The 22,547-nt window shown below is 37.7% G+C and overlaps 2 protein-coding genes across 8 annotated transcripts in view; one reads left to right on the forward strand and one right to left on the reverse strand.

Moving 5' to 3' along the window:
• SLC66A2 (solute carrier family 66 member 2) overlaps positions 1-16,975 on the reverse strand; it is a 134,795-nt gene extending 117,820 nt beyond the window's left edge. For 2 of the 5 annotated variants that reach the window (XM_031946746.1, XM_031946743.1), the window contains exons 1-2: positions 16,694-16,791; positions 15,232-15,592 (exon numbers count right to left, since the gene is read on the reverse strand). In XM_031946746.1, the coding sequence (XP_031802606.1) occupies positions 15,232-15,446 (215 nt within the window). In that variant the 5' untranslated portion in view covers positions 15,447-15,592; positions 16,694-16,791. Of the gene's footprint in view, positions 1-15,231; positions 15,593-15,681; positions 15,749-16,693; positions 16,796-16,912 lie in introns of those variants that run through there. The other 3 variants (XM_031946744.1, XM_031946745.1, XM_031946747.1) reach the window with 3 other exon arrangements.
• HSBP1L1 (heat shock factor binding protein 1 like 1) overlaps positions 15,744-22,547 on the forward strand; it is a 66,266-nt gene continuing 59,462 nt past the window's right edge. Inside the window, exon 1 of one of the 3 annotated variants that reach the window (XM_031946758.1) lies at positions 15,744-15,804. The gene's annotated coding sequence lies outside the window, so the exon portion shown is untranslated. The other 2 variants (XM_031946753.1, XM_031946757.1) reach the window with 2 other exon arrangements.

Here is a 22,547-nt window from a genome sequence, read left to right on the forward strand (position 1 = left end):
ATACCAAATGTCAGTTTGAAATTAGTGGAATAAAGATGCAATTTTCTTCTCCCGGTGAGGTTCACAAACATTCCCCCTCTCCTACCTCCCACAATCCTATATACCTATCTGCTTTGGGTGTCTAAACCTTAGGTAAAGAAACTCTAAGAATGATATATTATATTTGCCTTAGAAGTGGCCTTACTTGAACATCATAGGGTTCAATACTGGGAAAAGACTTCAAATCATCTAATCCGACCCCTCCCTTGTACATAAGAGGACACAGTGGAGATTAAGAAAAAAAGTGATTTGTCCAGAGTCACAGAGATAGGAACTAGCAGAGCCATGATTTCAATTCAATTTTTCCGACTCGATAACTAGTTCTCTTTGCATTAGATGTCACAGTAGGTAAGAATTTTGGACTTGGGAGTCTGTAAGAACAAAGTCAAAATCATTTCTTTTACTCTTACTAGCTATGTGACCATAGGCAAATCACTTAATCTCTCTTGGGTGTAAAATGGAGATAACACCACCTCTAGTGTCTACCTAACGGAGTTTGAGGCTCAGAAAAACTAAGGCTTTGCAAACTTTAAAAATGGTATATAAATGGCAACTGTTATTTTAAATGCCCTGTATTCTTTCCTATTTGTATTCATCTAATTAAAAGAAGGAAAAAAAGTCTACCCTCCTTTACTAATACATGAAAACCTATAAACTACATGTTTGAGTATATAAAGCTCTTCACAAACTGGATACTTTCACTTGGCAGTATTCTTATATATGACTCCTGTAACCAATTTGCTGCTTTCTGAATATAATGTTTTGTGTCTTCCCTTTTCACTGCGCTGCACTAGCTGTCTCTCTCTCTCCTTCTCTCTCCCCCCACCCCCACCTCCTTTCCTAGAAGGCTCTGCCTCTGAAAATCCCAAGTTTCCTTCAAGACTCAGTTTAAATTCCACTTTCTAGAAAAAGTCTTTCCCAGCACCCCCAACTGTTAGTACCTTTTCTGTTATTTCCACCTTGTCTGCATGAATCCTATATGTATATTTATGTATACATGCTGTCTCCCCCATAAAAAACACGTTCCCCAAGGGTAAATACTGCTTTTCTTTTTGTCTGTCTTCAGTGTTTAGAACAGGGGTCCTCAAACTTTTTAAATAGGGGGCCAGTTCACTGTCCCTCAGACTGTTGGAGGGCTGGACTATAATAAAAACAAAAACTGTTTTCTGGGCCTTTAAATAAAGAAACTTCATAGCCCTGGGTGAGGGGGATAATCATCCTCAGCTGCCGCATCTGGCCTGTGGACCGTAGTTTGAGGACCCCTTGTTTAGAACATAGTAAACACTTAGTAAATACTTGCTTGAATGGCTCATACATACAGAGTTTATATCTAAATAACTAGTTTTGCACTGTCCAGAATCCAGTCTCAGGAATGATTAATGACACACCTCTTTGACACAGTGTCGTTGTTTGTACAATAGAGTGAGTACGACGACCCCCAGGTTAGTTTCATATAAAATGTTTTTGTTGTTCGGTTGTGACTCTTCATGACCCCATGGATCATAGCATGCCAATGCTGTCCAAGGGATATTTTTGATAAAGGTACTGGAGTGGTTGGCCATTTCCCTTTCCACTAGGTTAAAGGAAACAGGTTAAGTGCTTTGTCCAGGGTCACCCTCAAGAAAATCACTTTATGAACAGCCGTCTCCAGCCTGAACAACACAATTGGTAAAGCTGCCAAGCAATGGCAGCTGTTGAGAATTCCACAAAGTACAAATAGGAAGAGAATGATAAAGTTGTGTATCACATAAATATACATTCATTCAAAATTTATCAAGCTCCTACTGTGTATAGAGAATTGCATTTGGCCCTAAATAAGATGGCAAAAGGCAGTATCTTCAGGGAGCTTCTCATCTAGTAGAAAAATGACTCCCAAATAGCCATAACACACAGTAGAACAGAAATATAAATAGAGAGTTACAAAATGCTACATGAATCAAAAGGTCATCACTGATCACGAGCCTGTAAACTCCATTTAAGTCAGAGTCTATATCTTACTTTTATATGGCTTTCCCCCTTACCTTAGCACTAATAGGGCTCTGAATATGAAAAGTCACCAATAAATGTTTGCTACTGAATTGAACCAAACTTATCAAATTTCAGAACTCCCTTTATTAGCCATCTTTCCTACAATATATACTCAAAATTGCCCAACAACACTGACAGGTTAAGGCATATTGTCTTGTGTCACAAAGTCAGTCACAGACTCAACTTGAACTCTGACTATGAGGCCAGTTCCTTACTATCCACTAATCAATCACGCTACCTCTCTTGTAGGTATTTGTAGGTACAACATTTCTCTTGTAAATGATTAACAAATCTAAATGGTCCATCTGATTCAAAGAGAATAGATTGTCCTCTATGGTAGCACAATTCAAACTATACCTCACTAAATTAATTCAGTCTATTCCCAATAGCTCTCTCTTCTGAACTTCAAAGAATTACTGAATTGGAAGAGAACTCAGAGACGCTTACAATCCATCCCCTTCCTATATAAATAACTAAAAACTTATCATTCAGTTTTTATCTGAAGGTCTCCTAAGGAGAGCTCACTGCCTTCTGAAGCAACACATTCCACTTTTAGTTTGAATTGTAAGAACTTTTTTCTTTACAAGTCAAAATTTTCACAATTCCCAACTACAATTACAATTACAACTACACAACAAAGCTAACCCCTTAGTTATTATGGCTTTCACCCACCAAGCCTTTTCTCCTTAAATTTCTTCAACCAGTACTCATTTGGCATAATATTAATGCCTCTCACTATCCTGGTACTTTTCTCCAGCTTTTTCACGTTCTTCCCTTAATTATGGTGCACAGAAAACAAAACTCTAGACTGGTCTGACCTAATCAGAGTACAGAAAGACTATCACCTCTTACTTCCTAGAACACATTCAATTCAATTCAAGGTGACTTTTTGGTTTCTCTCACATACACACATACAATACTGCTGACACAGTAAGTTTGTACCCTAAGATTTCTGTATCTTTTTCAGACTGTTAGCTAATGATGCCTTCTCCATTTAGTACTTTTGAAGTCCATTTCTTGAACCTCACTGTAAGTCTCTATATTCAACTCAGGCAAATTCCATAACCTTAGATTCCATTTATAATAATTAATATATTCATTTGGTACTTATCACTACTCCGAAAAAAAAATCTAAATTTTGTCTTTGCAGCCCTGACACCTGATATAAAAATGTTTTAAGTTGAAATAATGTAGTCATGTGGCAGTACTGTTTTTCCCCAACTAGACTAAAAGCTTCTTGAAGGGTTCACTTGTTATGATTCCTAGGTAATCCTCAAAGCGCTTTATACAGTATTGAAAACCAAGCATAAAAACCTTCTGTTTAGTTTTTAAAGGACTCCATAACCCAGCCCCTTCCTAACTTTTCATTCCTCTTACATGTACTCTTTAATACAATGACTCTGACCCTCCTTGCTGTTCCTCAAAAATCTGACAATAAACATGGTGGTTTCCAAGTTTCAGCTAGTCCTGTCTTGTACAAAAAAGCCTTCCCCAGTCGTCCTTAATTTTTAGTGCCTTCCCTCTGAGATTATTTCCATTCTACCTCATATAAATCCTGTTTATTGCTGTTTGAATACTGTTTCTCCCACCATGAGGTCTTTAAGAATAGGGAGTATTTTTTGGCCTCTCTTTACATCCTCAGTTCAGAGCACTACGCATAGAGTAAACAGTTAATGCTTATTAAAAGTTGACTTATTTAATAAATCTGACCAATTGATGCTACTCCTCAATGCTTATCGATTTATCTACCACTTTAAAAACTGGAAAAAAATGTTATTAGGCCAAACATAAATAATCTTATTGGGCCATGGAATTTAATTCCAATCAATCAGAATTTGAGAGTAATGGAATTTCAAGGCTAGAAAGAGAACAAAGAGATTATTTAGTCTTAACTCATTCATTTCATAGATGAGGAAATTCAGTAAACTAAAATGCCAGGCAGTCAGCTGTGAAGACAAAACCAAAACTTCAAATTCCTGATTCTCAATGTAGTTTCCCTTATTTGGAAAAAATATTTTCTGCATACACATATATATATTATATATTCTGCATATATATATATATATATATATATATATATATATAATTTATACTCTGATGAATGTGGCTCTTTTCAACAATGAGGAGATTCAGGCCAATTCCAATACACTTGTGATGAAGAGAGCTATCTGCAATCAGAGAGAGCACTATGGAAATTCAACGCGGATCATAACACAGTATTTTCATCTTTGTTGTTGTTGTTTGCTTGCTTGGTTTTTCTGATTTTTCATGTGCAACATGATAAATATGGAAGTATGTTTAGAAGAACTGACCATGTTTAACCCTATATTGGATTACTTGGTGCCTAGGAGAGGGGAGAGAGGGACAGGAAGAAAAATTTGAAATACAAGGTTTTGCAAGGGTGAATGTTACAAAATTATCTTTGTATTTTGAAAAGCATATTGTTGAAAAACATGATATAAAAAACGCAAGAGCAATCTGTACATAATTTAAAAAAAGATTCAATTAAATAGCTTGTTCAAAAATTTTCTGCTAGAAAAGAACAGAGAAAGGACTCATTAGCATGTTTTCTAACTTAATCCAGTGATTTTTCCATGATAATATAAAATTCTTAGAAATCATATAGTATGTATAATAATGGTGAATATAGTCTTAAAATTTTCAGAGAAATTTCAAGTCGTCAACCCACTGGATGAGGACTTGTCTTCAGGCTTGAAATCTACTTTATACTTTGTTTCTCCTTTATAATACTTCATCTAAAAGAATCATGGTTATCTTTAGAACTCAAAATAAGCAGAATAATCCCAGTTCTGGTTTGAAAGATATAGTCAGAACTAGTAAACTCTGAGCATCTAATTAGCAGGCAAGCATTCTCTAACAGGTAGATAATTAAAGGATGAATAGGAAATCAAGGAAAGAAATCCAAGATATCAAAAACCATGCGAAAAAGTGTTTCAAATGACCAATAATTAAAGAAATTCACTTATAGCAACTCAGATCCTACTTCAGATTCATCAGATTGGCAAAGATGACAAAAAAAGAAAAATGACAAATGGTTACCACACTATTGGTAGATTCATGAATTTATCCAATCATTCTATAAAGCAATTTGGAACTATGCCCAAAAAGTAACTTAAAATGTGTTTACTTTTTGACCCAACGTACCAGTTTAAGAGATTCCAAAAAGATCAGAGAAAAAAGAACCAAAAATATTGATAGTAACCCTTTTGTATTATGGCAAAGAACTAAAAACTAATGGGTTAATGGGGAATGGCTGAATAAATTATGACATCAGAATATAATGAAATATTATTGCATCATAGATAATTTCAAGAAATACCTACGAAGACATATGTTGAATTGAAGGGTGAAATAAGCAAAACCAAAAGAATGTCTATGGACTCTGATGAAATGGTCTATGATTCTAGAGAATTTAAGAAACATGCAATCTACCTCCTGAGAGAGGAAATGGATTCAAAATGCAAAATGAATAGATTTTTAGTCATTACTAACTTGAAAATTTTTGTTTCACTGCATACTTACTATATTTTTGCTTTTCTTCCTCAGACCCCCAATTGGAAGAGGAAATAGAAAGAATAGGGTCTTCTTCAAAAAAAAGAAAGAAAGAAAGAAAAGAAACAGAAGAAAAGCTAGAAAGAATCAAAGACAAACATGACAACTTTGAAGTTAAATGTTGAATTAATTATGTACCTAAAAAGAAAAACAAGCTCTACAAAATAGATTCACAAGTTCATTTACAATCCTCCTCTGCACCACAACGTTTATGGAAATGTTCATTTTATTTGTTAAGTTCAGAATTTTTTTTTAATTCAAAAAAAGATGGCAAGATAGAGCATCTCTGTACATCATCTATAAAAACAAGGATAATACCACATCAGTTTTCTCTCCCTCAAATTGCATCATCTATAAATTTGTGGCATTCACTCCTCACAAAAAGAAAATTTAATTAAATTTTATAATTTTATAATAATAAAATTTAAATTTAAATTCCTAGAGGGTAAGCCCTATTTTTTTTTGTTGTTTCCCCAAAGTCAAAATAGGCAAAGTGCTTAAATAAACATTTGTTGAACTAAATTATTCTACCAATCCAACAAACAGGATAAAATCTATGAAAGAACTTTCTCCTCTAAAACATCTAACCCCAAACTATTACTAGAGTAGACAACTCAGACAAGTATAAAATAAGCCAAAAATCACACATGCCCAAATCCTACAAAATTTAAATAAGCATTTATTTAAAAGCCTACAGGATTTTTTCAAATTGAATTTTGTGAATCTTTTAACTATAAAAAGCATCTTTAAACGCACTCATAATCAAGTCAAATAATTTTGGTTTAAAATTTCTGAGTTATTGACTACTCAAGAGACTAGTTCCTCAAAATTTCCATTATAATAGAGCAATGAAAACAGTAAAAAACAAAAAACAAAACAAAACACACACACACACACACACAAACTCTCAAAGGACAGGCAAACAATCTCAAAAGAAATGGAGTTTAAAACAAGAATAATTGAAAGAGCAAAAGTTCCCAATATGAAAAGGAAATAATAATTTTAATGTAATAAATGAAATATTTTAAAAATAATAATAATACCAAAAAAACAAAAGTCAAACATTCACATCTAAAGCCAAAATACCAAAAGGAAAATAAAATTAAAAATGGAGGGTGGGAGGCATCTTAACCTGATGCTGCAAGAATATCAAGCATTTCTTAAGCACTCTCTGTGCTTGATACCAACTAGGAAATTCCTATCCTCAACTAACTTACATTCCATGGGAGAAGAAAATATTAAACATATTAAGTAAATACAAAATATATACAAAGTAAACATAAGGTAATTCGGTTGAGATAGGGAAACAAGTAAAAGTCCTTGGAGCTAGGGATGCAGAGGCAGAGGAAGAAATGAAACCCAGGCATAAGAGTCAGCTGGTGAAAAAGTACACTGACAAGTAACGAATACAATTTTACAGGTAGGAGAAACCAAGTAAAGAAGGCTGGAAAGACAGGTTACTGATAGATTGTGCAAGGTTTTAAATGCCAATGTGGACTATGTATTTTAGCGTAGAGAGGCAGTGGAGCTCTTTAAGCATGGGGGCAGGGAGGCTTGCAGGTTCAAACATGTGCTTTAGTAATACCATTTAACTGAATTTGTCATCATTCTCAATCTTTCGAACTTGATCCTATCCACACAGAACTCTGAAAATCTGTGTGAGTTTGAAGTCATCACAAAACTTCTACAACTGTCAAGGAAGGATGCACATTACAAATCAGATTCCTGCTTGCCTTCTTTTCTTTCCCAGCAAGCTTTGGCAAAACCTGTTTTATTATGGAGAAGAGAACTGTATAGGATATCCATACCAGCAGCATAAACAAACAGCACTTCAAGGAAATAAATGGTCACTGACAATCTTCTGAAAAAAATAACAAAGAGGAATAGCCACTGCCAAAGTAAATAAAAGCCAAATCATTAGATTTTCAGGAAGGCACAGTCCAGAACTACTGAGACACACTTTGAGGCAAAGGACATTAGGGAATGTTTCACTGACAGACTGTGAAACAAGGTCTGCCTATTTAATGGAGTCCTGAAGTGGTTCTCTAAGATTACATAAGTCACTAGTCAAGAAAACTAAAAAGGTCTTTAGTTCCCTTTTAATTCATTTCACTCAATATTTACCTAAGTTCTACTCTCTACCATATGACTCAATGGCTAGCCAGATTTCTACCATTAAGGGGCAGATCTTCAGAAAAAGGAAAATGATAAGAAGCTGAAGAAAAAATAAACAGAGGACTATCAAAAAAATGTTTGGAACAAAAAGATAAAGACCTTGAGGTTAAAAAAAATACTGGAAATCAAGAGGGCATCAGGCATAAGATTATACAAACTGCTATATGAAAAAAGAGTGAAATATTATGATATGAAAAGACAAGTAGTCAAGAGAAATTTGGCATGATTTGTTAGAACTCATGCAAAGTAATCATAAACAAGAAACAATACACAAAAATGACTCACAGCATAGAGGGAAAAAACACTAGAAACATTGGAACTTAGAGCAATTTCAAGCTTTGACATCAGAGAATTAAACCACACTCTCTTCCCATCCCTTCTCTGAAGAGAATGGGGAATCATGAGTTTTGAGTATAGCATACATTGTCAGATACAATCAAAGAGTCTGGCTATTTTTATCTCTTCTCCTCCCCTCCCCCCCCCCCCCCTAAACCCCCCCCCCCCCCCCCCCCCCCCCCCCCAAAGGGGCTCAGATTCGTGAAAAGGATTTCATTCAATGACAATAACATTTAAAAAATAAAACTAATCTTTAAAAAAAAAGTTCATAAACATCCTTAGATGAGACTACCCCACAGTGAAAACAGAGTTCAACTTTAAGAAAACAATTAACAATCATTAAAACAAAAACATCCAAAACCACATGATACACAAATACATGCAGAGAAAGACTTTGATAAACTAGCTTTCATTTATGAAAAAAAAAAACAAAACAAAACCTAGAAAGCTTAAGCAGATTATCTTTTGATAAAATATATTGTATGTAAAGCTAAAAATGATGACTGACTATTCTGACTTCATTCAAATTATTTTAGCACTAATTATAGTCATTGCAATGCCCATTCTGAAAGAGATTACAATCCAGTTAGCAGAGTGGTCTGATTAGGCAGCTATGATTTGGGGGGTAGGAATCTGAGCATCTCAGATAAAACTTATGTATGAAAAGAAGGTGGGGTGAGTTAACAGGACAGATTCTAACTAACATTCATATGTTACCAGCTGACTATTGTCAGCAAATTAGTTCAATACTCATTCATCTACATTTACTAGCACCCTAAGAAACTAAAGTCTCATCGGAGGGAAGTATACAGAAATAGCTTTTCATGCATGTAATTCCTTCTTTCTTTCAGTTATGCCAAGTAAAACACTCAAAACTACAAAAAAATTAAAATTAAAATATACCAAATGAAAAATGACACCCTACTAATTAAGAAAGGTTTGGGAGACAAGACTAAATGAAGGAACAAGAGTGGGCTTAATGACAGAAGACATCCTGGAGGAAAAAAAAAGTTGCTATCAATCTTAAATATGTTGAACAGATTCACAGAAGATAGAAGAAAGATATTGTAAGAGTTCTTAATTTGGGATCTAAGATCTTTTAAAAAAAAATTAAGTATATTTCAATGAAATATATATATTATATTATGTAATCTTTACTTCATTAAACACTAATCTGAGAAAGGGGGATTTTATTTCAACAGACTTCCAAGATTCAAAATCAAAAAAATAAAAATTTTTAAAAGAATCCTGTAATAAATTAAAAAGTGAGGAGTGATTTGTTTTAAGGATTTCCTATCCCAATTCTGCTACAAAACTGGTTTACATGGCTTTACCTGGTTTACATTTGACCTCTCTGCAAAAACAAACAAAAAAAACTTAAAATAGTATTAAATAAAATACTTCTCTTTTTGGTTCTATAATTTTGCACACAGTCTTCTAATTTCATAACTTAGTAATCATTCAGGAAGATGATCTGGTTAGAATCTAATACTAGATTGTTGATTATAAAAAAGAAGCAAAAGATAAAAATGTCACTCAATGACATTTGAATTGTCATTCAATTGTATTGCAGAATTGAGAGTTTAGTCCCAGTTTTACTGCTAACCAATAGTCAAACTTTGAAATCATATGATTTCTCATGGCCTTGGTTTCTTCAAGTGTAAAATAAGAGGGCCAAGGTAGAATGACAAAAATTTAATTAAAAATCAGGCAATGTTTTTAGCTAAAAAAGGATCTTTGTCAAAGTTCTTGAGCAGGAATAACATGATCAATATAAATGATCTTTCTAAGCAAAAGAGCATTCCCATTTTTAGCTTGTGAAGATGCTCAAAGAGGAGTGCTAAGCATAAGTGTTTTTTAAAATTATTTTCATTTAAGACACACAATTTATAGTACTCTTCATAATAAAGAACTGGATGTACACCCTTAGAAATGGTGAACACTGAAAAAGCATATGAACGTAATAAGGTATTATTGAAACAATATGAAACGTGTATATGAAGAATTCAAAGAATGATGAGAATATTTGAATGAATACAGAGTGAAGTAAGGAAAATGAATAGAATAACATATGTAATGCTCATAGCAATGTAAAGGAAAATGCTTCAAAACTTCATTATGACACTGAAGTCTGCTGAGGCACTGAAAAACAGATTATGATTCATTACAATCTTCTATTTAATATCCAAGAACAACTTCTTAGTTTAGAACTCCAATACAATCTTATTCATGACAACAATTTCAAGAGACTGCAGGTCCATCTTGGCACAGATTATAACCCAATAAAAATAAGAATAAAAAACAGCTAATACACAAAGTGAATCTATAAAGAAGGCACTACTGGCTTTCTTTCCAAAATCAACACTAATGTAGAGATTCTACTGTTAAAACTGGCTGACATTTACTAGCTATGTGATCCTGCAAATCAATTCAATCCACTTCAGTTTCCTCAACTCTTTAAAATGAAGATAATAATAGAATCTACCTCCTACGGTTGAATTGAAGAATAAAGAATTTGTAGAGAGTTTTTAGCACAGTGCTGGGCATATAGTATGTCCTTAATAAGTGCCGATTTCCTTCCCCAACTTGGGAGAATAAAAACCTCATGGGATATACTCTTGAAAGAAATATAGAAGTCAATAACTACAGCAATAGTGTTTGACAAACCCAAAGACCCCAGCTTTTGGGATAAGAACTCACTATTTGACAAAAACTGCTGGGAAAATTGGAAATTAGTATAACAGAAACTGGGCATTGACCCACACTTAACACCGTATACCAAGATAAGATCAAAATGGGTTCGTGATCTAAGCAAAAAGAGATTATAAATAAATTAGAAGAACATAGGACAGTTTACCCTCTTAGACCTGTGGAGAAGGAAGGAATTTGTGGCCAAAGAAAAACTAGAGATCATTATTGATCACAAAATAAAAAAGTTTGATTATATCAAGTTAAAAAGCTTTTTGTACAAAGAAAACTAATGCAGACAAGATTAGAAGGGAAGGAATAGAGTTAAAGGTTCTGATAAAGTCCTCATTTCTAAAATACATAACTGACTCAAATTTATAAGAAATCAAGCCATTCTCCAATTGATAAATGGTCAAAGGATATGAACAATTTTCAGATGACGAAATTTCTATCAATATGAAAAGGTGTTCTAAATCATTATTGATCAGAGAAATGCAAATTAAGACAACTCTGAAATACCACTACACATCTCTCAGATTGGCTAAGATGAAAGGAAAGATAGTGACGAATGTTGGAGGGGATGTGGGGAAACTGGGACACTGATACATTGTTGATGGAGTTATGAATGAATCCGTCCATTCTGGAGAGCAATTTGGAACTATGCTCAAAAAGTTGCTCAAACTGTGCATATCCATTGATCCAACAGTGTTACTACTAGGCTTATACCCCAAAGAAATTTTAAAGGGAAAGGGACCTGTATGTGCAAAAATGTTTGTAGCAGCCCTTTTTATAGTGGCTAGAAACTGGAAATTTAATGGATGCCCATCAATTGGAGAATGGCTGGGTAAATTGTGGTATATGAACGTTATAGAATATTATTGTTCTGTAAGAAATGACCAACACGATGATTTCAGAAGAGGTTTGGAGAGACTTACATGAACTGATGCTAAGTGAAATGAGCAGAACCAGGAGATCATTATACACTTCAACAACAATACTATATGAGGATCAATTCTGATGGAAGTGAATATCTTCAACAACAAGAGAATCCCATCACTTCCAATTGATCAGTAATGAACAGAACCAGCTACACCCAGCAAAAGAACACTGGGAAATGAGTGTGGACCACAACACAGCATCTACACTCTTTCTGTTATTGTTTGCTTGCATTTTTTTCTTCCCAGTTACTTTTACCTTCATTCTAAATATGATTTTTCTTGTGTAGCAAGACAACTGTATAAATATGTATACATATATTGTATTTAACATATTTAACATGTATGGGACTACCTGCCATCTAGGGGAGGGGATGGAGGGAAGAAGGAGAAAAGTTGGCACAGAAGTTTTTGCAAGGGTCAATGTTGAAAAATTACCCATTCATATTGTTTTATCAATAAAAAGTTATAATTTTTAAAAGAGAGAGAGAGAAAGAGATATAGAAATAGACACAAAATCACCAACCAGTTGTGGTACTCAGTGGGTTTATAATTTAAACCTGTATGGCAAGAAGGGATCCAAATAAAGTATTTCTCTAGTGACCACAACATACTTAGTAGACCTGAAAGTTCTCTGAGATATATCTACTGAGTCATCAAAATGCTATCAATCTAATCTCAGGGGATTTATGAATCCATTTCTCTCTTAAGTATCAGAACCCAGTCCTAAACAGCAGGATGTCACTATCCAAGGATAATGCTCATTAATCCTTGCATTTAAAGGGGCTTTAATGGTTGATGTTATTAAATTTAGATTGTGGTAGACAGTCTGTTATTTGTTTAATGTTTCTATAGCCTTTATAAACCCCCACCCTCTCTCAATTTCTTTTCACTTTTTCTTAACTAAAAATATTAAATATTAAAATTAAAGTTCTCTAAGGAACTATTTTTAATCCAATTTTTTTAAACATTACCTCATGGCAAAGGTAATATAAATATACTTAGCTTGAAAATAACTTTTAAAGTATGCTGCAACTTAAAAAGTTTTCAAAAGTTTCCCCTAAAGCAGTAAATTGTCTACTCCTCCCCTCTGATCACCCAAAATCTTAGTTATTCCAAAAATTGGGCAAATGCACCTTTGGAATATTCTAATACTGATCAAAATAGCACATATGGAATTTACCTGACAATAATTAATAATTCCTATGGTGCATACCCCTTTATTCCTCCCAGGGGTCATATCCCCCCCCCTCCCCCCCCAACATGATGACAGACAAGTCAATTTTTCTGGATACTTTGTAATTTAGAAAGAATTAAGGCTAAGGGAGACCTGAACGGAGCCTTGTAAATGTAGAAAAATTCCACATTCACTGACAAATTAGAATTTGCGAGGAAAAAATATTTTTAAAAAATTAAGATGTTGATAATTTTAACATACCTGCATGTAACCAATACCCTTAAATAAAGGTTGACTATATGGATCTTAGGGGCTTTATTACCAAGTAAACATGAAGTAAGCTATTCTTTGAATGGCTCTTAAAAATATTATATTAAAGGCAGATTATCCAGATGAATTTATTATATCCTAAAACTGAAAGAGTCCTTTAAAATCACTTAGGCCTACTCTCTCAAAGCTCTCATTGAGAAACGTATGCAGGGCCAGGGAGATATAATTCACCCAAGGTCACACAAATATTAAGTAACAAAATCAAGATTTGAACCTAGGTTCTGTAATTCCATATCCTCTTTCCACTCTAAAATGTTTCATCTTGCCAAAAAGCATATTTTTTAAATGGAAAAGGCTGTTGAATTGTTTACTTTGAGCCATCTCAAAGGTTATTTATAAACACCCACAATCTGGTTTAAACTAACATGTTGGTCAGTTTTAATGAAGTAATTCTGTCAAAGAGTCTTATATATAGCTCAGTTTATAATTTTTAAAACAGTACTTTCCTTGTTTAAATGTAAAATGTATTTATTAGTCACAAAGCTTATAATTTAAATTTGGGCATATTCACTGTTGGTTAGTCTCTCACCTTCTCCTTTCTTACTTTTTTATTCCAAATCCCATCAACATACTCAGAGTAAATAATCTTATCAGAAACAGTTACATTTTGGATCTCTGTTTCCTTTCAACATTAGCCTTAATTGGAAACCACTTCAGAAGAGGGAAGTCAATATTAGACTGTTCTCTAGTCACAGCCAAAATAGAGCAGAAAAGGAAGGGAAGAAATCTTTAAAATGCAGTTTTTATTTGCATCATACAAAAACAAGTACTTGTGAGTTATCTTCATCAGAGAAGCCATGAGGGGTGGGGGGTGGGGGTGGGGGGGAGGAAATCACATGACTTCCAGAAACTCTAAGGAAGCACCAATTAGGTAAACCCAGAAGATTTAACTTCTTCAAAAATTAATGGGTCAAGGAAAGTGACTCTTCAGGGGGCTGCTAGCTTTCTTTTAAAATCCTTCCTGAAACAGACTTATTCAGAATTTGAGAACAGAAGCTATTATTTCCTTTAAGGGAAGGCACATAAAACAAGCAAATGCTTTATAAGCTGACCTTAGAATATTCCCACTGCTTATTTTATCTGTTTCTTTTCCAGATTTTTTTGTTGTTGTCCAGTCATGTCCAACTCTCTATGACCCTATCAGTCAGTACTGTCCAAGAGGGTTTCTTGGCATTGGACCCTAGAATGGTTTACCATTTCCTTCTAGGGTGGATTAAGGCAAACAAGTGACCTGGCCACTGTCAAAAAGCTATTAGGAGTGTAAGAGCAGACTTGATCTCAAAGATAAGCCTTCGGGCCCAGCACTATACTATAGTCACTGAATCACTCAGCTGCCCCTATCTCTATATACTTTAGTTTTTGTTTCGTGAAAAAAATAGATGACTTTGGCTGACAACTTTATCCCTCTAGGCCTTAGTTTTTTCTCATCTACAAAATAAAACAATTAGACCAGATCATCTCCAAAGCTCCTTATAGTTCTCAAATCTATAAGAATCATTTCAAGCTCTTAAATTACACTTCATTCCTTTGGAACAATCTAGGACAGATAATCCAAAAGTCATCATTATTTGGACTTGATATGCTTTTTTTTTTTTTTTTCACAGCAGCAGCTGCCACAAATTCACCCACCCAGTTTTCTGCTTTTGCCTAGTTTTATTCAAGTTTGCATCCTTCTACAGAAACTAACTTAAATAAAAGAACTCGGATCTAAAGCATATGAGTAGCCATAATTTTAGACACAGGAAGGGATTGACTACGGTTCAAAATAACTTTAAAGCACAATCCACTAGTCATAAACATTGTGGAGAGAGCCAAAAGAGAGCTTAAAGAATATAAAAGGGAAATTGATCCAGTTTCTACACCCTTTCAAAATACTCCCATTCAAACAGTACAATGAAATGGAAGAATCCAATTGTAAACAAACATGCTATGAAAAAGACCCGGACTTACCAGAACAGTATTCGTAAAATATTAGCTACTAGTAACACCAGACACACATAAGTGGAAAACCCCTCGGCGTTCTGAGTTCTTTTGATGTCTCGGTACTGGGGTATATATGGCACAACGCCTCCAAACACCATGGCCCCCGAGGCACCCCATGACACGATTTGGTGTAAAGGGTTGAAGAGCCACTCCAGACCATCTGCCTCCATCCTGAAGGTCATGGGCGGCCTGGAAGCACCCGAGTTGCTGCCCAGGAGACTCCAAGAGCCCCTTCCTTATGGCCGAGGCTTGGGCACAGCAGACGGTGCTCTGTTACTTCCCAGCAGCTGGAGTCATCTTGGTGTACTAATCCCCCACCGACGGAACCCTGCCAAGAGAAGATAGGAGGGAAAAGTAAATAACTTGGGAGGAGTTCCACATGGGCGCAACTCTAGCTCTCCCTCCCAACGCACATACGTGTCTCCTCATTCCAGGATGAAAGCTGCTTAACAAAACCGACTCGGGTTCTTTCTTGTCCGTTTTTCCACCAGGGAGGTCCGGGAACCCTCGCACCCCTTTCCACCAGGCGCACACAAGCAGGTAGGGACCTTCCGCCCTCACCCCTCCCCACACTCCCAACCGGCCCGAGTCAGGGTTGCAGCCTCCCCGACTCATCTGGGGAGGAAGGGGGGTCAGGTCCCCAGAGGAAGAGCGAAGCAAGACGGAACCTGCTCAGTCTGGGGGCGGGCGGGGTCCACAGGCGACTAAGCGCAAAGCCACTCAGGTGAGCTGCATGCAGCAAGCAGTAGCCACACCTCGTCCTGGAGCATGAATGAATGAAGGGGGAGCAGCGAGAGGAGCAGCCCGTGGCCTCTCGGAGCGAGGGGGTTTAAATACCTAACGTGGGCGCCTCTGGCCTCATTAGTGGGGAGAAGCAAGCCGCCCGCCCCCCCCCCCCCGGAGGGTACCCGATCCCGGCCTGGCAGGGGAAGGGAGGAACCGGGGGAAGGTGGGCCAACCGCCCCCGCACACATACCCCGGCCAAAGCCCGGGGCCCCGGGAGGCTTCCCGCGGTGGCCGCGCGAGCAGGGGAGGGAGGCAGTCCCTACAAAAGCCCACCCCCCCCCGGCCCCCCCCCCCCCCCGACCCCTCCGGCAACTGCAGCGGCGGCTCTCGGCGAGAGCCTCCAGCCGGGGGAAAGTGGAAGACAAAGCGAGGGAAAGGGAGGGGAGAGAAAAACTTTGTAGAGGGAGGGGGCTGCAGACACACGGGGGTTTCCGCGCGCGCGCACGGGAGCTCCGCCGTGGGCCGGCTGAGGGGGGCACTGCAGGCACCCATCTGGAAAGAGGCAGCCGGCAGCGGCGGCTCAGGCTGCAGGCTCTCCTTCCTCCTCACCCTCCAGCCCGCCGCCTCCCACTACGGGAGTCCCGGGCCGCCGCCGCCGCCGCCCCTCAGCCAGGAGTCGGCAGAAAACGCTCGCCTGCCTCACCTCACGGCCCCTTCCCCGCCGCCGCCACAGCAGCGCGGGAGCCGGGACGCCCCAGCCCGTGGCCGGCCCGCCGCTCCTTCTCTCTCCCTCTCAGCGTGAGCCTCCCGCCGCAGCCCCCGCCCCCCCATCCCCGAGCCCCCGCCCCGCGGCCCCGCCCATCCCCGCGCGTCGCCAAGCCCCCCTCCCGACCCCCGCCACCTCCGCCGCTTCCCCACCTACCTCAGCCGCGGCCCGGCGATTGGTGACACGAGCCTGACACATCGCGCAGGCAATACTCGAGCCCAGCTCCCGCCGCGTCACAAGAACCCCAAACTCCTCCCACGTTCGAGCGAGGAAGGAAAGCCCCCGGGTTTCTGCGCGCTGGGTCCTAGAGAGCACTCGACGCGAGAGCTCGCGCCCAGCGGGGAAGGGGCGCCTTTCCCTCCCGGGTAAGTGTTTGCTGCCTCTGGGCCGGGGGGTTAAGTCCGGGCGGGAGAAGTCCCCTGAACCTTCTCCCGTGATGCTCCAAGAGGGAGGCGAGGCTGGCTAGAAATCACCGCGAGTAATACGGGTGTCTGTGAAGCAGAATCAGAGTATCCTAGAGCTGGACGCGGCAGCTAACGGCTACTGTGCCAAAAGGAGCCGAACTTGGAGTCCTCCAAGGAGGACCATTTCCCACTCACTCCAGTCCTCCCAAGAAAAGGTATCTAATTAGCGCGGGGCTTTGTAAACAGGAGGCGCTCAATAAATGTGTGTTGAATTTAATTGTGCGGATAAGGATGAGGATGTGAGTTGACTTGTTCTAGATCCACGCCGTAGGTTCATTCAACTAACTTTTGTGTTAAGCGCCCGCTTAATGAGAATACAGTCTTATGCTAGGACCTAGAGGAGATGCAAAAATTAGAACAGGCAGGAATACATTGTACAACAGTAACAGCGAGATTGTCCTATGATCAACGTTCAAAGACTTGGTTCTCAGTGGTTTAGAGGTCCGAGGCAATCCCAATTTTGAACTTTGGATAGAAGATTCCATCTGCATTCACAGACTGAATGTAAATCAACCCATAATATGTTCACTTCTTTTTTCTGTTTTTTTTTTTCCCTCCCCTGTGATTTTTTTCCCCTTTTGCGTTGAATTTTCTCTCCCAATGGGATTCATAATGAAATGTGTATTTTAAAAATTCATATACATGTATAACCAGAAAAAAAAACCCTAAAAAAAAAATGCTTAGATGGTCATGAAAGGCAGTCACAACTAGAATTTAGTATTGTATGGTTTGCAAGGTCCTTTACATGTGTTAGCTAACGCCCAGCTTCTTAAATTCTGCATCATGACCCCAAATGGGGTCTCGTGGGGGGGGGGGGCTGCAAAATTATGATTTGTTATAATTATATAATAATAATTATATTTTTGTTTGATTTGTATACCTGCTTTATATAAATTTATTTGCCTGGGGTTTAAATATTTCTTGGTTGAAAAGGAGTCTCAAGTGGAAAGGGTTTTAAGAAACGCTGATCTAATTTAAACACTGTCCCCCTCAGTTATCTCATTTACAAAAGAAGAGAATTAAGACTAGATGATCTCAAAAGCTTCCTCTAATTCTCACAGTCTGAGTTTTAGAAGAATCATTTCACTCTTTCAAGCATCCACACAACAACCCTGAGAGGGAGGTGTTATTGTTGTCTCCATTTTACAGATGAGGGAACTTTGGCTGTGACGGGTGTAAAGTGCCTAGCCTAGAATCACCAGGCTAGTGTTTGGGGAGGGGGGGAGGAGATAAGCTTATTATCCATCAATATAGAATCATCTTTAATATTCAAATCTTATCAGTCCTTTCTTCCTTTCTGAATAAACTCTGTGACTGGAGGGCAAAGCCATGAATTCCAAAACCTCCATTTAAGTAGTAGTTTGGGCCAATTTATTGTTCTTCTTTTCCATCCTCTACACTGTTTTAGGACTTTTGGTACTTCATCATAGTGCCATATTCTCCATTTCAGCTTCTTTTCATATGTTGTCTTTCCTCATCAGAGTGTAAGTTTCTTGAGATCAGGAATTATCTTTCTATTTATATTCCAAAGATAGTGCTTTGAATATAGTAGGTGCTTTAATAAATGTTTATTGGTTATGTACTACTCCAATTTTTAGGAAATTCTTCCTTAATTTGAGTTACACTCTGCCTCTATAACTTGAATCCTCTACATACAGCACATATGTACATGCATATAGCATGTGAGAGCTGCTTCAGGTTTATGCAGCTTTCACCTGATAGGAATGATGGGAAATTCAACTGGCATCCGAATTTCGGAAGTTGCAGAGGAAGTAAATAGCAAAAGAAATGGTCTCTGACATATAAAATTAACCATAAGTTCAGGTGTAGATAGAAAGCCACTTTCATATTGTTTTCACAAAGTTTCCCAGTGTTGGAGCTAAAAGGATTCTTGAAGATCACTTTAAGCTTCTCTATAACCCTATGATATAAGTACTAAACACACCATTTTACAGATGAAGAAACTAAGACATCCTAAGATTTAATGGCTTGATTATGATTACACAACTGGTAAGTATCAAGAGAAGAGATCAATTAGTCCTGAACCTAACTGCAGGAACTTTACTTTTGCCACATCTAGTCCAATTCTCTCATTTTACAGATGAGGAACTGAGACCAAAAAGAACACATGACTTGGCATAAGTAATGTAGCAAGTGTGATTTTTCGATGGCACAAGCTCTCCTGTCCAAAAATATTTCCCCTAACAGCCTTTTCTTCAGTGTCTGAAATTCTATAATCAGATTAATCTTGCTTAAGGCATTGAGTCTCTTGTTTCAAATTCCTGAATAGGACAAAATCTATAGTTAGTGATTATCATCTTAGTATTACTTTGTCACATTGGTTAAACAGGGAGCAGAGCTTTAAAATAAGAGACACAAGACCAACAAATTTTGATGAGCAATGGTCATGATCTAGAATGGAGGTGCCCACAATGATGCTTAGTAAGATCCAAACCAAATATCAAGGGAAAAGATGAAAAGAAATAAGGATAAGGGGAATTAACACTAATAGAACATAAACTGTATTAATAAAGCAGCAGTCATCAAACCCATCTAATATTGGTTAAAGAACAGAGAGACAGATCAATCAAACTAATGAGACAAGGAAGATTCAGATAGAACTCAACAACCCAGTGTTTGATTAAATGGAAAATACAAATTACCTAAGAAAAAAGACTGTATTTGATGAAAACTATTGGGAAAACTAGAAGGCAGTCTGGCAGAAATTAAGCTTATACCAACATTTTACACAACACTCCAGAATACATGCTAAATGGCACTTGACCTTAAAATTGAAGATAAGGGGAGCAGCTAGATGGTGCAGTGGATAGAGCACCAGCCCTGAAGTCAGGAAGACCTGAGTTCAAATCTGTTCTCAGACACTTAACATTTCCTAGCTTTAGACAGAAGACATAATCTTAACCAAACAAGAGATAGTGACAATTAAAAAAAATAAAATAAAATAGATAGCTTTGGTTAATCGACATCAAAAACCTTCTGCATAGACAAAATTAATGCATCCAAGATAAGAAAAGTGGCCAAATAGGAAAAGAAAATCTTTGTATCAAATTTCTGTGATAAAGTTTAGTATCCAAGATATGTAAATAATAATTCTTCAGGACCTCAGACCCCAATTGGGTTTTCTTGACAAAGATACTAGACTGGTTTGCAAATTCCTTCTTCAGCTCATTTTACAGATGAGGACACTAGATAAACAGGAATAATGACTTACTTGCCCAGGGTCACACAGCTAGTGAGTGAATGCTGAAGTCAGAATTCAGGTCTTTCTGACTCCAACTACCTAGGTGCACCTTCCCATCAATTAGGGACGGGTTAAACAAATTGAAGGGCAGCTAGGTGTTGCTGGTGGATAGAAGGAATACTATACTGGAATCAGAAAGACTGTTCTTCCTGCATTCGGATCCAATCTCCTACTTTTATTTAGTTACATGACTCCTGGGCAAGACACTTAACTGTGTCTATCTCAGTTTTCCTCATCTGTATAATGAGCTGGAGAAGGAAATGGCAAACCACTTCAGTTATCTTTGCCAAGAAAATCCCAAATGAGGTTACAAAGAGTTGGCACAACTGAAAAATGACTAAGCAACAGCAAAATGCATTGTGGTACATGAATGTAATGGAATATTACTGTGCTGTAAGAAATTGTGTGACAAATTCAGAGAAGCATGGAAAGATCTACATGATCTGATACAGAATTAAATAAGCAGAGCCAAGGAAAGTATTTACTGTAATTACAATACTGTAAATGGTAAGAACAGTGATATCAAAAAATCTAAAGTAAATGTAAAAAATATTATAAAGGTCAAGTGAGATTCAATGAAGAGATATGAGAAAATACTCTCAAGCTACCCCTTTGAGGAGGTGGGAAGTCCACATATTACATATTGTACATGTTTTCTGACTTTTTCAATGTATTGATTGGTTGTGCTGCATTTTTTTTTCCTTTCTAAAACTGAGAGGGATACATGGTATTACCATGCTGATGTAAGAACCAGAAACTATCAATAAAAACTGTGCCCTTTTTATCAAACTACAGTTCTGCATTAGAACCATCCTGATATAACTAAGTTTCTTTGACATGAATATCTGACTTAAAAAGGAGAAACTTGCCTAGACTTGCTTTTAGTGGATTAGATTTATCATTCTGAATCTATGGTTGCTTACTCATTGTTGATTTTCCAAGGAGGATGTGAAACAACCTAAGAAAAAGCTAGTATAGATTAGACTATTTTGCAACACTTTTGTGATTTCACTAATAGTATATGAGGAAGCATGAATAGATTGGGGAGGAAGATCTGAGGGTAGTCGTGGACTATCTATTCAATATGAGTCATCAATAAGATGAAACAGAACCCCAAAAAGTAATGTTTTCTTAGGGTGTCTTAAAGGGGACAAAGCTTAGAAAGAAGAGCAGAACATCTAAAGCATTATGTTCCATTCTGGGCACTACATTTTTAGAAAGAACATTGTTAAACTTGTGATTGTCCAGAGGAGGGTAAAAATATGAAGTGGATTCAAGATCATATTGTTGAGGTCTAGATTTGGGGTACCTAAATGAGATTAGGGTGTAGTTGAGGTCTAGTGCAGGTTTGGGGTACAGGGAGTCAAATGGAGTTCCCCTGCAACTCCCTTGGATTCGGCGCAAGGATACGGCGGTAAATGAGATCTAGTAGCGGCACGAGTTCCCAGTAAAGGAATTTATGGGTCCAAGAGCTAGATTGATAAAAGAGGGTTTGGAAGTAAGGAGATAGGTGAAGGTAGAGAGAAGGAGGGCACCGGACAGAGGGTCCAGTGGACAGAGGGTCCTCACATGGCTAGCATGTTTGGAATCTCTGCAAAGAGGGGGTTCTCAGTGTGGCCCTTTTATAATAGGAGACTCAGCTCGAGGGGCTTTTGGGTGTAGCCCCAAAGTTGGCTCAGTTCTGAATAGGGCTGGGACAGGTCCGGATCTTTTATTGGAATTCAAAGGGACCAGGATTTGTGAGTCAAAGGGTAATTACATTCACTAGAGGGGTTTGGGAATCAAAGATAGGAATCTTTCCCACATCAATATCATATGAAGATTAGTTTGAGAAACTAAGTAGAAAAAACTTGAGAGGAATAAGATAGCTTTCTTCAAGTGAAAGAAAACTCAAATTTGTTCTCCTTGGCTCCAAAGGGCAAAATTGGAAACAGTGTATAGAAGTTGAAAAAAAAGAAACATTTAAGCTTAGTGTAAGGAAAATATTCCTAACAGGTACAGTTCTCCAAACCTAGAAAGGGTTGACTGGTAGTCAATAGGTTCCCTTCAGTGAAGGCTTTCAAGT

The sequence above is a fragment of the Sarcophilus harrisii genome, chromosome 1 (assembly GCF_902635505.1).
Source record: "Sarcophilus harrisii chromosome 1, mSarHar1.11, whole genome shotgun sequence".
NCBI lineage: Eukaryota > Metazoa > Chordata > Mammalia > Dasyuromorphia > Dasyuridae > Sarcophilus > Sarcophilus harrisii.